Source organism: Theropithecus gelada, chromosome 1 (genome assembly GCF_003255815.1).
Source record: "Theropithecus gelada isolate Dixy chromosome 1, Tgel_1.0, whole genome shotgun sequence".
Classification (NCBI taxonomy): Eukaryota; Metazoa; Chordata; class Mammalia; order Primates; family Cercopithecidae; genus Theropithecus; species Theropithecus gelada.
This window is the reverse complement of record NC_037668.1, coordinates 140406875-140419298: the sequence shown is the minus strand read 5'-3', so window position 1 is coordinate 140419298 and position 12424 is coordinate 140406875. Positions and strand designations below refer to the sequence as shown.

Genomic DNA, 12424 nt, shown 5'->3' with positions numbered 1-12424 from the left:
GGCTTATAGGGCTTTCTCTGAGAAGTCCACTGTTAGTCTGATGTGCTTCACTTTGTAGGTGACCTGGCCTTTCTTTCTGGCTGCCCTTAACATTTTTTCTTTCATTTCAACCTTGGAGAATCTGATGTTTATATGTCTTGGGGTTGATTTTTTTTCATGGAGCACCTTACTGGGTTTCTCTGCATTTCCTGAATTTGAAGGTTGGCCTGTCTTGCTAGGTTGGGGAACTTCTGGATGATATCCTGAAGTATATTTTCCAATTTGGTTCCATTCTCCCCATCTCTTTCAAGAACCCCAATCAGTCATAGCTTCGGTATCTTTACATAATCCCATAAATCTTAGTGGTTTTTGTTCATTTCATTTCATTTATTTTTATTGTTTTTTCTCTATTCTTGTCTGCCTGTCTTATTTCAGAAAGATAGTCTTCAAGCTCTGAGATTCTCTCCTCCACTTGGTCTATTCTGCTATTGATACTTGTAATTTTATTGTGAAATTCTAGTATTGTGTTTTCTGGCTTTATCAGGTCAGTTATGTTCCTCTCTAAACTGGCTATTCTGGTTATCAGCTCCTGTATTGTTTTATCACGATTCTTAGCTTCTTTGCATTGGGTTACAACATGCTCCTTTAAGTCATTATTACCCACATTCTGAAGCTTACTTCTGTTAATTCAGCCATCTCATCCTCAGCCTAGTTTTGCACCTTTGCTGGAGAGATGTTTCAGTCATTTGGAGAATAGGCACTCTGGCTTTTTGAGTTTTCAGCATTTTTGCATTGATTCTTTCTCATCTTTGTGGGCTTATCTACCTTAAATCTTTGATCTTGCTGACCTTCGAGTGGGGTTTTTGTGAGGTATTTTTGTTGATGTTGTTATTGTCATTTTTTGTCTGTTTTTTTCGGAGTCAGACCACTTTTCCATAGGGCAGCTACAGCTTATTGGAGGTCCACTTCAGCCCCTACTTGCCTCAGGTTTTTCCTTACCTGGAGGTATTACCAGTGAAGGCTTTGAAACAGCAAAGATGGTAGCCTATTCCTTCCTCTGGAAACTGTGTCCCAAGGGGTGCTGACCTGTTTCTGGCCTGAACGCTCCTATAGGAAGTTTTTGGAGACCCCTGTTGGGAGGTCTCACCCAGTCAAGAGGAACAGGATCAGGAACTCCCTTAAAGAAGCAGTCTGGCTGCTTCTTGGTAGAGCAGGTGTGCTGCGTGGGGGGTGGCCCCTCCTTGCCCAGACCACCCAGACTCTCCATAGCTGGAAGGCTGAAACAGCTGAGTCAACCAAACCACAGAGACAGCAGCCAACCCTACCTCCAGGAGCTTCATCCCAGGGAAAGATCAGAGTTCTGTCCATATAACCCTGGGTGGAGTGGCTGAAACCTCTGCAGGGAGGCCCCACCCAGTGAGGAGGAATAGATTGGGGTCCCTCCTAAAGAAGCAGTCTGGCCACAATTTGGCAAAGTAGCTGTACTGTGTTGTGGGGAACCCCTTCTTCTCCTGACCACCTGGACTCTCCAGAGCCATCAGGCTGGAACAGCTGAGTCAACCAAGAGATGGCAGCTTCCCTGCCCCCTGGAAATTTGGTCCCATCTCACTCAGCCTCCAGCCTATTGCCATTGAGTGGCTGGAATTCCAAGTCAGTGGGTCTTAACTCGTGAGGTGCCTTGGAAGTGGGGCCCAGAGAATGATGCTGGTTGACTCCCTGGATCCAGCCCTTTTCCTATCAGGAATTATGGATAGATTTCCTGCCTTTCTGGGATTCCTGGGGCCAGAGTACATAAAACTCTTAGGTCTCTGTGTGTACCTGAGTGGCTGCTCTGCCAAGATTCCCCACAGCTCTGTGTGTGGGACCCAAGCCCCTGGTGGCATTGGCTCACAGGGGATCTCCTGATCTGTGGGTTGCGAAGATCCATGGGAGAAGCATGGTTTCCTTGGTGGTGTTGCACACTCCCTCACTGCTTCCCTTGGCTGGGGGTAGAAGGGGATTCCTTTGGCTATGTGACGCTCACAGGTGGACCATTACCCCACTCTGCTTTTCTTCATTCTCCATGGGTTGAGTTGTTTGCCTAGTCAGTCCCAGTGAGAGAACCTGGATATTTCAGTTGAAGGTGCTGAATTCTCTCACTACTTTCATTCCTCCTCATGAGTGCCAAGGGCAGCCGCTGCTTCTAATCGGCCATCTTGGCTCCTTGACCAACTTTTTTCTTTACACTTATCATGGTTTAGCATTAATTCTCCTGTTCTGTAAAACAGGGATTGTATCTGTTTTGTTCAGAAAAACCAACACATAATAACTACTCAAATATTTGCTAAGTGAACTATTACATATGGCTAGAAATTTCAGATGGAATTGTACAAATGACCTGTACATTAATGATTGCTAATAAATTCCAGTTTAGTGACATATTTTAGGTTTTTCACAATTTATAAATAGTTTTATGATAGTACTAAATTCTGAACCATATGAAATGTCTTTAAATCAGGCTCAAATGTCATGTTCAGCCCCATCACCATCACCATAGAATTTCATGATCCCACCAACCATGGATGATCTGGGTTAATCCAGAGTGGAGAAGACTCTCTCCAGATTCAGACTGCCTGGCTTTAGCCAGGTTGAACTAAATCAGCCTCTAGGACTTGGCTGAGAGGAATACAGGGTGAATGACTATTCACTTATGTCTTTCCACATAAAATTAAGAATTATAATTTCCTCTTCCAAAATACAGATAAACTGTCAGTAATAAACTGACCTAAAATAAAAATGAAACATTTTTACATAAATTAAAATATATACATATATTAAACATATGTATATTAAATAACATACTAAAGGTATATTAAATAAAGTATATTATAAATAAAAGTATATATACATATGTTAAATAAAAACATATTAAATGTATATTTGAAATAAAGTTTGACTATACAAGTTTTATACATATGGTACTTTAAAAATAAAAATAGTAATTGTATAATTTACATGACAGTTATCAAAGGAAACTGAAACTTTTATATTAACACCTAACTGCATTACAATTTTTAATAATGAAACTTTAACATTATATTAAAATAAATTTCTATTCCTAAACTGCTTTCTAAAAATGTTAACCTTCATCCTTCCATACCTTTCTACCCCAGGGATGAAAATACATGGTATCCAGAGAAATATCCTGATAAATTAACAAAAATTATTCAAAAGCTTTTTGTGTTTGCCTTTACTTGGGCATTTGGAGGAGCTTTAAACCGTGAAGATGAACACAGAGAAAATATACCATTTTGTCCCAGTTTTGAACCTGATTCTCTTGCAAAAGTAACATACGATTTTGACAAACTTATTCATGAATTATTTGGAAGCAATTCACAAGTAGGTAAGTTCTGGGGGGATAATCATAACTATACTTATTTTAAAATATTAATTTAAAGCAATGCTTGGTTTATAATGATTAGGTTCATCTTTTAAAATGTTAAGATTAAAGGAAAAAGAAGGTTTATAATACACCCAATATCCTCCTTGTAGTGAAATAAGCTGAAGAAAATTACATTCCTGTTTGATTTTAGGTGCTACAAAAACCTATAATGCTAGTAAGGCAGAAGATAAAGCTGTAAAACTATGAACTCAGTTACTCTGAGCTCATCTGCTGTGTATCTGGATCTGTATTATCCATACCACCATGTAGCAAGAAATTCTGTAGGATCATAATATTATAGTCTTATATTTCTTTTTTAAAAAAAAAGCAAGTTATTTTATAAAGCCTTAGATTTCTTTAGTACTTGTGCTTTTGAATCAGTTCTAACAAATGGAATCTATCCTATTACTTTGAAACAGTAAACCTTTGCAATTAGCTGTTGTTGACTAAAGGAACTTTGAGTAGCTAAAGTGATTGTTGATGCAGGTACCAAAAAGAGACAAAATGTTAAGCATAAATATATTTAGAAGAACTTTGTTAAAGATGAATGCTAACAACATTATACCAAAAATACAAATCCTACTGATTTGTCTGATGTATCTGTTTGAGGTTACAGTCATTCATTGCTGAACAACTGTGATATGTTCTGAGAAATGTGCTGTTGGGGGACTTTTTTCATTGTGTGAATGTCAAAGAGTGAACTTACACAAACCTAGATAGTGTAGCCTACTACACACCTAGGCTATATGGCATAACCTATTGCTCTAAGGCTACAAATATGTACAGCATGTTACTGTACATATTCGAATACTGTAGGCAATTGTAACAACCTAGTATTTGCGCATCCAAACATATCTAACCATAGAAAAGGTACAGTAAATATTTAGTATAAAAAATTTAAAATATGGTACACCTGAATAGGGCACTTACCATGAATGGAACTTGTGGGACTGGAAGTTGTTCTGAGTTAGTGAGTGACTGGTGAGTGACTGTGAAGGCCTCAGACATTACTGTACACTACTGTAGATGTTATAAACTCTGTACACTTAGGCTACACTAAATTTATTTGTAAATTTTTTCTTTCTTCAGGCTGGGTGTAGTAGCCCATGCCTGTAATCCCAGCATTTTGGGAGGCCAAGGCAGGAGGATTGCTTGAGCCAGGAGTTCAAGACTAGCTTGGGCAACATAGTAAGACCCACCCATCTCTAAAAGCAAATAAGTGAATAAATAAAAAGCCAGACATAGTGGTATTCTCCCATAGTTTCAGCTACTTGGAAGGCTGAGGTGAGAGGATCGCTTGAGCCCAAGAGTTGGAGGCTGCAGTGAGCCATGATCATGCTCCTGTACTCCAGCCTGGGCAACAGATTAAGACAGCCTCAAAAAAAAAAACAAAAACAAAAACAAAAACAAACACAAAAAAGAACTTGCTTCAATAATAACCTTAGCTTACTATAATTTTTTTCACTCCATAAGATTTTAACTTTTTTTCACTTTTGACTCCTTTGAAACAACACTTAGCTTAAAGCAAAAACACATTGTGTAAAAATATTTTCTTGATATCTTTATTCTGTTTTTATGTTTCATTTTATTTCTTTACTTTTTGAACTTTTTTGTTAAAAGCTAAGACACAAACACACACATTAGCCTAGGCCTACGTGGGGTCAAGTTCATCAATATCGCTGTCTTCCACCTCCATATATTGTCCCACTGGAAGGTCTTCAGGGAAATAATACACACAGAGCTGTCATCTCCTATGATAACAATGCCTTCTTCTGGAATACTGCATGAAGGACCTGCCTGAAGCTGTTTTACAGTTAACTTTATATATAAATAAAAGGAGTGCACTATAAAATAATGATAAAAAGTGTATTATAAATACATAAACCAGTAACATAGTCATTTATAATCATTATCACATGTTATGTACTGTAGATAATTCTATATGCAACTGGCACCAGCATCACCACAAACATAATTAGTGCATTGTGCTATGACGTTATGACAGCTATAATGTTATGATGACTATGCTGTCACTAGGTGATAGGAATTTTTCAGCTCCATTGTAATCTTGTGGTAACATCATTATATATCCAGTCCACGATTGACTAAAACATGTGACACATTACTGTGTTTGTTAAAAGTTCTATTTAAGACATCTGGAAGGCAAAGATTCTATGTTATTTCCTGTGGAAATTAACCTTTAATCCAAAAGCATTGCGTGTTAACTTGTTGAAATGAATGATTCAACTTCATGCCTCTAACTCCTATAGATAAATAAATTGCCTTAATTTATTTGTTAGGCAGAAAGACCTAAAACTCTGTCTGCTCTCCCTGTAAACTAAAAGGCAACTTAATAAATTATTCATTATATTTGAATGCTTATCTTAAAACAATGAATATGAAATTTTGCTTTATCATCTGAAACATCAGTATAAAACTGGGTTAGAATAGGAGGGTAAAAAGGGAAGGAAAGACAAGTAGAAGCAATTATAGAACTGTAAAACCACCAAAGTAGAAATAAGGAAAAAGAAAAAAAGGAGGGAGAGCAAAAAAAAAATTATAATTACATTGCAAGAAAAAATTGTAAAACACATAAAGAAAACCTAATCTATTAAGGAAGTATACCACCAAAATGGCCCCTCATATTAATTCATCTCGGGGAAAATTTTTATGACCTAACACAGATTTTAATGTAAGTGTTTAGGGTTCTAAAAAGATAAATGAATGGCATCCATTTTTAATAAATGAGGAATTATGGAATAACAAGTAGAAATTTTAAAAGAACATATAGCTATGAAAAAGAATGAAATAGACATCTGGAAATGAAAAATTTAGTCATTTACAAAGAGAAAGTCTTATCAGCTTAAGGAGTTTTGGGGCTGAGACAATGGGGTTTTCTAAATATACAATCATGTCATCTGCAAACAGAGACAATTTGACATCCTCTCTTCCTATCTGCATACCCTTTATTTCTTTCTCTTGCCTGATTGCCCTGGCCAGAACTTCCAATACTATGTTAAATAGGAGTGGTGAAGAGGGTATTCTTGCCTTGTGCTGGTTTTCAAAGGGAATGTTTCCAGCTTTTGCCCATTCAGTATGATATTGGCTATGGGTTTGTCATAAATAGCTCTTACTATTTCGAGATGTGTTCAATCAATACCTAGTTTATTGAGTGTTTTTTAGCATGAAGGAGTGTTGAATTCATCAAAGGCCTTTTCTGCATCTATTGAGATAATCATATGGTTTTTGTTACTGGTTCTGTTTATGTGATGGATCACGTTTATTGATTTGCGTATGTTGAACCAGCCTTGCATCCCAGGGATGAAGCCAACTTGATTGTCGTGGATAAGCTTTTTAATGTGCTGCTGGATTCATTTTGCCAGTATTTTATTGAGGATTTTTCATCGATGTTCATCAGGGATACTGGCCTGAAATTTTCTTTTTTTGTTGTGTCTCTGCCAGGTTTTGGCATTAGGATGATGCTGGCTTCATAAAATGAGCTAGGAAGGAGTCCCTCTTTTTCTAGTGTTTGGAATAGTTTCAGAAGGAATAGTACCATCTCCTCTTTGTACCTCTGGTAGAATTCAGATGTGAATCTGTCTGGTCCTAGGCTTTTTTTGGTTGGTAGGTTATTAATTATGCCTCCATTTCAGAACTTGTTACTGGTCTATTCAGGGATTCATCTTCTTCCTGGTTTAGTCTTGGGAGAGTGTATGTGTCTAGGAATTTATCCATTTCCTATAGGTTTTCTAGTTTATTTGCATAGAGGTTTTTATAGTAATCTCTGATGGTAGTTTGTATTTCTGTGGGACCAGTGATGATATCCCCTTTATCATTTTTTATTGTATCTATTTGATTCATTTATTTTCTTCTTTATTAGTCTGGCTAGTGGTCTATCTATTTTGTTAATCTTTTCCAAAAACCAGCTCCTGGATTGTTGATCTTATGAAGGGTTTTTCGTGTCTCTATCTCCTTCAGTTCTCCTCTGATCTTAGTTATTTCTTGTCTTCTGCTAGCTTTTGAATTTGTTTGCTCTTGCTTCTCTAGTTCTTTTAATTGTGATGTTAGGGTGTCGATTTTAGATATTTCCCGCTTTCTGATGTGGGCATTTAGTGCCATAAATTTCCCTCTTAGCACTCCTTTAGCTCTGACCCAGAGATTCTGGTACATGTGCCTTTGTTCTCATTGGTTTCAAAAAATTTATTTATTTCTGCCTTAATTTTATTATTTACCCAGTAGTCATTCCAGAGCAGGTTGTTCAGTTTCCATGTAGTTGTGTGGTTTTGAGTGAGTTTCTTAATCTTGAGTTCTAATTTGATGGCACTGTGGTCTGTAATTACGCACCTGGGTGTGTAATCAGAATAGATATACTTAGCACTGGCAAACAGCTTCACCTTAATTTCATGACCTGTGGAATAAGATTTATAATGACATGAGAAGCCAAATGAAAGCCCTTCCCACAGTCAATTCTCAGTCCACAGACCTCAAACCAATACTTCATCCTGGAAGAAATGGCAGATATCAATGACATCCTCAGGTCTTCAAAGATGCAGGTGTGAGTTACCCATTATATTCCTACCTAATTCACTAACCTGATCTTTTGAAATAAAAAAAGATGGATCAAGGTGGGTGATGGTGGACTATAATAATCCTAAACAAATAGTAATCCCAGTCACGTTGGCAACTATTTTTACCAGAGTAGGTCATCTCAATCTCTGGCATTTGGTATGTGTTCTTGACCTGGTGAATACGTTTTCAGTCCCTATCAAGAAGGAAAACAAGAAGTATCCTCATTTATTTGGGATGGACAGTAATAAATCATGGCCTTGCCCCAGGTAGTAAATGAAATGATCCCTATGATTGCCCCAGCTGTCTACCTGGAGGAGCATTCCAGATGATGGCCCAGGGAAGGGAACCTAAGCAGAGCATAATGGCCTTACTGAACTGAGAAGACAGAGCTTGATTGAGGTATATTTTACATACCATCAAATTCACCCACTTCAAGTATATATATCAGTGATTTTTTAGTAAGTTTACTGAATAATGCACCCATCACCATACATCAGTTTTAGAATATTTTCATCTTTCCATTATGATCTCCATGCCCATTTACAGTTAATCCTTATTCCCATCCCCAACTGTAGGCAGTGAATTTGCTGTCTTAGTAAATTAAGCCTTAATAAGCATTTTAAGAAATCAACTCCTACAATATATGGTCTCTTGGGTCTGGTTTATTTCATATATCCTAATGTTTTTGAGGCTCATCCATGATGTATCATCTATCAGTAGTTAATTTGCTGAATAGTATTCCATTCTGTGAATATATCACATCTTGTCTATCCATTTACGAGTTGGTGGACATTTAGATTGTTTAAAGTTTTAAGCTATTATGGATAATGCTTTTATGCATCATATGCAAGTCTTTCTATGGACATATGTTTTCATTTCTCTTGGATAGATGCCTAAGACAAGAATTGCTGGGTCATACTGTGGTAGTTTTAGGTTTAATTTTTTAACCAAACTTTTTTCCAAAATGACAGCACTAGTCTACGTTCCCACCAACGATATGTTAGGGTTCCTGTTCTCCAAATCCTCCCCAACATTTGGAGGCAATTTGTCATTGTCTTTCTCATTTAGTATAGCCGTTCCAGTGGGTATGAAGTGTATCTCACTGTGTTTTTAATCTGCATTTCTCTAATGACTAATGATATATAATAAAGGCATGGACACTTAGTTAAACCAGGGATTAGCATACTACAGCCTGTAAGGCAATTCCAGCTTGTAGCCTACTTCTGTACAGCCTGTAAGCTAAGAATGATTTTTATATTTTTAAGGGATTTGTAAAGGAAAATAAAGGAGAATGTACAACAGAGATTGTATGTGGCATGCTGTTTTTACCATATTCCTTTGGGTGAGGTATGGTGAGGCCAGACTCAGTTCAAGAAAAGGGAACTGGAAAGGGTTTTACAGTTTTGTTATACTCACAGGTTCCTGAAGAGAAAGAACATGACACATTGGGCAACTCAGGAGGGAAGCACTGGGGTCAGTCCCAAGGCAGAGGGAGAAAGAGGAACTGTGGTGAAGTACCTTTATTGTGATTTCTGCAGGAAGGAATGAGGCAGTGTAAATGGGCTTGGAATTGGCTAGTTTGAATAATTTCAGCAAGTTCTGGGGAACAGGGCCATCCCTGGCTATCTGATACCTTGCCTTGGGGTGATATATTTCTGTTGTTCAAGCCACCCAGTCTATGGTATTTTGTTATGGCAGGCCAGGCTAACTAATAGAATAGTCTTTTCAGTAAATAGTACTGGACCAACCGAACATTTATATGTTTAAAAAAAGGAATTTGACAGACTAATATTATACACTAAAATGGATGATAGGCCTAAATATAAATTGTAAAAATATAAACTTTTTTTTGAGGTGGAGTCTTGCTCTTGTCGCCTAGGCTATAGTGATCTCAGCTCACTGCAACTTCCACCTCCCAGGTTCAAGTGATTTTCCTGCCTCAGCTTCCCAAGTAGCTGGGATTACAGGCAGCTGTTACCACACCCGGCTAAGTTTTGTATTTTCAGTAGAGACGGGGTTCCACTATGTTGGCCAGGCTGGTCTGAAACTCCTGACCTCAAGTGATCTGCCCACCTTGGCCTACCAAAGGGCAGGGATTACAGGCATAAGCCACCACGTCTGGTCTAAATTATAAAATTCTTAAGAAGGACAAGAAAAAATCCTTTGTGTCCTTCAGGTAGACAAGGAGTTCTTATGCACAACACTGAAAGCATAATCCATAAGAGAAAAAAATTTAATTAAAACATTTGCTCTGAAGAACATACCATTAAGAGAATAACAATAAGTAATAGAAAGATAAGCCACAGATTCACAGAACATATATAAATTACATATCAAACAAAGATATATCCAGAATAGATAAAGAACTCTTAAAGCACAATAATAAGAAAACACAATTTATTTTTAGAATGGTAAAAAAATTTACAGACACACTTTTTCAAAGATTTATTTACCATTCAAGAGGTAAGTAAGAATATGTGAAATATTAATATTGTTATTACCTTATGGTGAATCCATGGCTAAATTAGTTTACTTTTATTATTCTATATCTTAAGAATTTTCTAAGAAAATGTATTACTTTTATAATAGAAAGATAAGTGTGATTTACAAATAACAAAGTTCTCTGATATATTGGTTTGACCACAATCAGTATGTTACTGGCATTTAACTGCATCCAAACACATGATAATAATCAAAACTTTGGGGTAAGATTTCAAGGAATGTCAGATCATATTTCACCTTGCTTTCTGGGTATAAAGAGGACAAGAAGTTAATAAAACTTCACTTTTATACATTGAAGATTGGGGGAAAACAGGCCTATTTTATATAGTTGGATATAACCTTTGTGAATGATTATTATTTCTGGTTCAATAATCAAATCTTTCAGAGAGAGTTTTCATGGTTAGTGAAACATTCCATAACTGAACCCCTTTCTTAGTTGAATTTATCATTTTCGGTTGTAGGCATCAACCTACCAACTGGTGAATGTTCTATCTTTGGATATTTTGTGGATATAGAACAATGTGAATTCATACCTTGGTCAGAGTTAGTTCCTAATGATCAGACACTAATTCAAAGAGGTAAGAATAATTATAAGAATCATACTTGTAACTTTAGAAAATTGGGAATACTCTATTTATAAAAGTAATTATACCAGCAACTTTGAGGATTAATATAAGTTTGTGTAGAGACTAGTTTAGATCTATGTTTATAAAATACATCTTTAAAAACATAACCTTTGAATATTACTTTCTGAGAAATTTAGAATATATTTTATTGAATCAAATGCACATTGCAAAACTGTAGCACACTGAAAGTCTTCCTAGGAGCACTATCTATTTCAATTAGCTATAATTATTGAGACAAGAAAATGGAAAGGACTACTTGTAAAATGTGAAAAACATTTATGTGAAAACTTACAGTTCATTATAAATGAAAATGCTAATTAGAAAAGAATAATCATAGTTTCACAAATATCCATATATGCTAAATTGTTTTTATTCCCAATCTTCTGCATCTACAGATGTCAGAAAAAAGAAACTTGTTGCACTTTTACAGCTTGGTAGACATTTGAAGCAGAGGCAGGAATCTAATAATCAAGCCTCTTTAGAGTTCTTGCAAATATTAGAAATTTAATAAATACAAATCGAATTGCTTTGAAGTCAGATTTCTCTCATAAAAGAATTTCAGAGTTGGTTATAAGAACTTTTGACAGCAAACAACCAGAGCTATCAGAATGCTAAAGCATCCAGAGAGTTTTAACTCTACATTTATTTTCGTTGGAAATGCCAAGACCATTTTATTCAATATTTTGTTACAATAAATATTCATGGGCAATCATATTTGTTTACAAGCTGTGAATTGTATTTCATATGTTAGTGCTGATACTGACTCAGAGCCTGAGCTTTTTACCACTATATAGAAAAGTATAACTGAATATCATTAGCATGTGACTCCACATCTTTGTATACCACTCACATGGGAAACCAGAGCTGTTTTCTCCAAATCTAAAACATTACTTCCTCTGGTTGCCACTTACTTTAATTGCAGGCACAGAGCTTAAAAGTAGCCAAAACATTCCCTGGCTTTCAAACCCAAACGTGTAACAAGAATTTAAATGTCACCATGTAATTTTTTTAATGGTAAACCGCAATATGATAAATTGTTTGCACATCCTTGATGTGCTTCAAAAGTCTCCTTTTGTGGTTGAGTAGGATTTTTTTTCTTATACTTCTTCACTTATAAAGAGTAATCCTAATGTATTATTATCAGAAGATGTGTTTTGTTTTGTTTTGTTTTGTTTAATTTATTTATTATTATTATACTGTAAGTTGTAGGGTACATGTGCATAACGTGCAGGTTTGTTACATATGTATACTTGTGCCTTGTTGGTGTGCTGCACCCATCAACTCGTCATTTACATCAGGTATAACTCCCAATGCAATCCCTCCCCCC

The 12424-nt window shown here is 36.2% G+C and overlaps 1 protein-coding gene across 1 annotated transcript in view; it reads left to right on the top strand.

Annotated features, from left to right (window-relative positions):
* The window catches only part of DNAH14 (dynein axonemal heavy chain 14), a 507005-nt gene that overhangs the window by 308812 nt on the left and 185769 nt on the right, over window positions 1–12424 (top strand). Inside the window, exons 43-45 of the mRNA XM_025393377.1 lie at window positions 3132–3361; window positions 9428–9475; window positions 10933–11049. Of these exons, the coding sequence (XP_025249162.1) occupies window positions 3132–3361; window positions 9428–9475; window positions 10933–11049 (395 nt within the window). The remainder of the gene's footprint in view (window positions 1–3131; window positions 3362–9427; window positions 9476–10932; window positions 11050–12424) is intronic.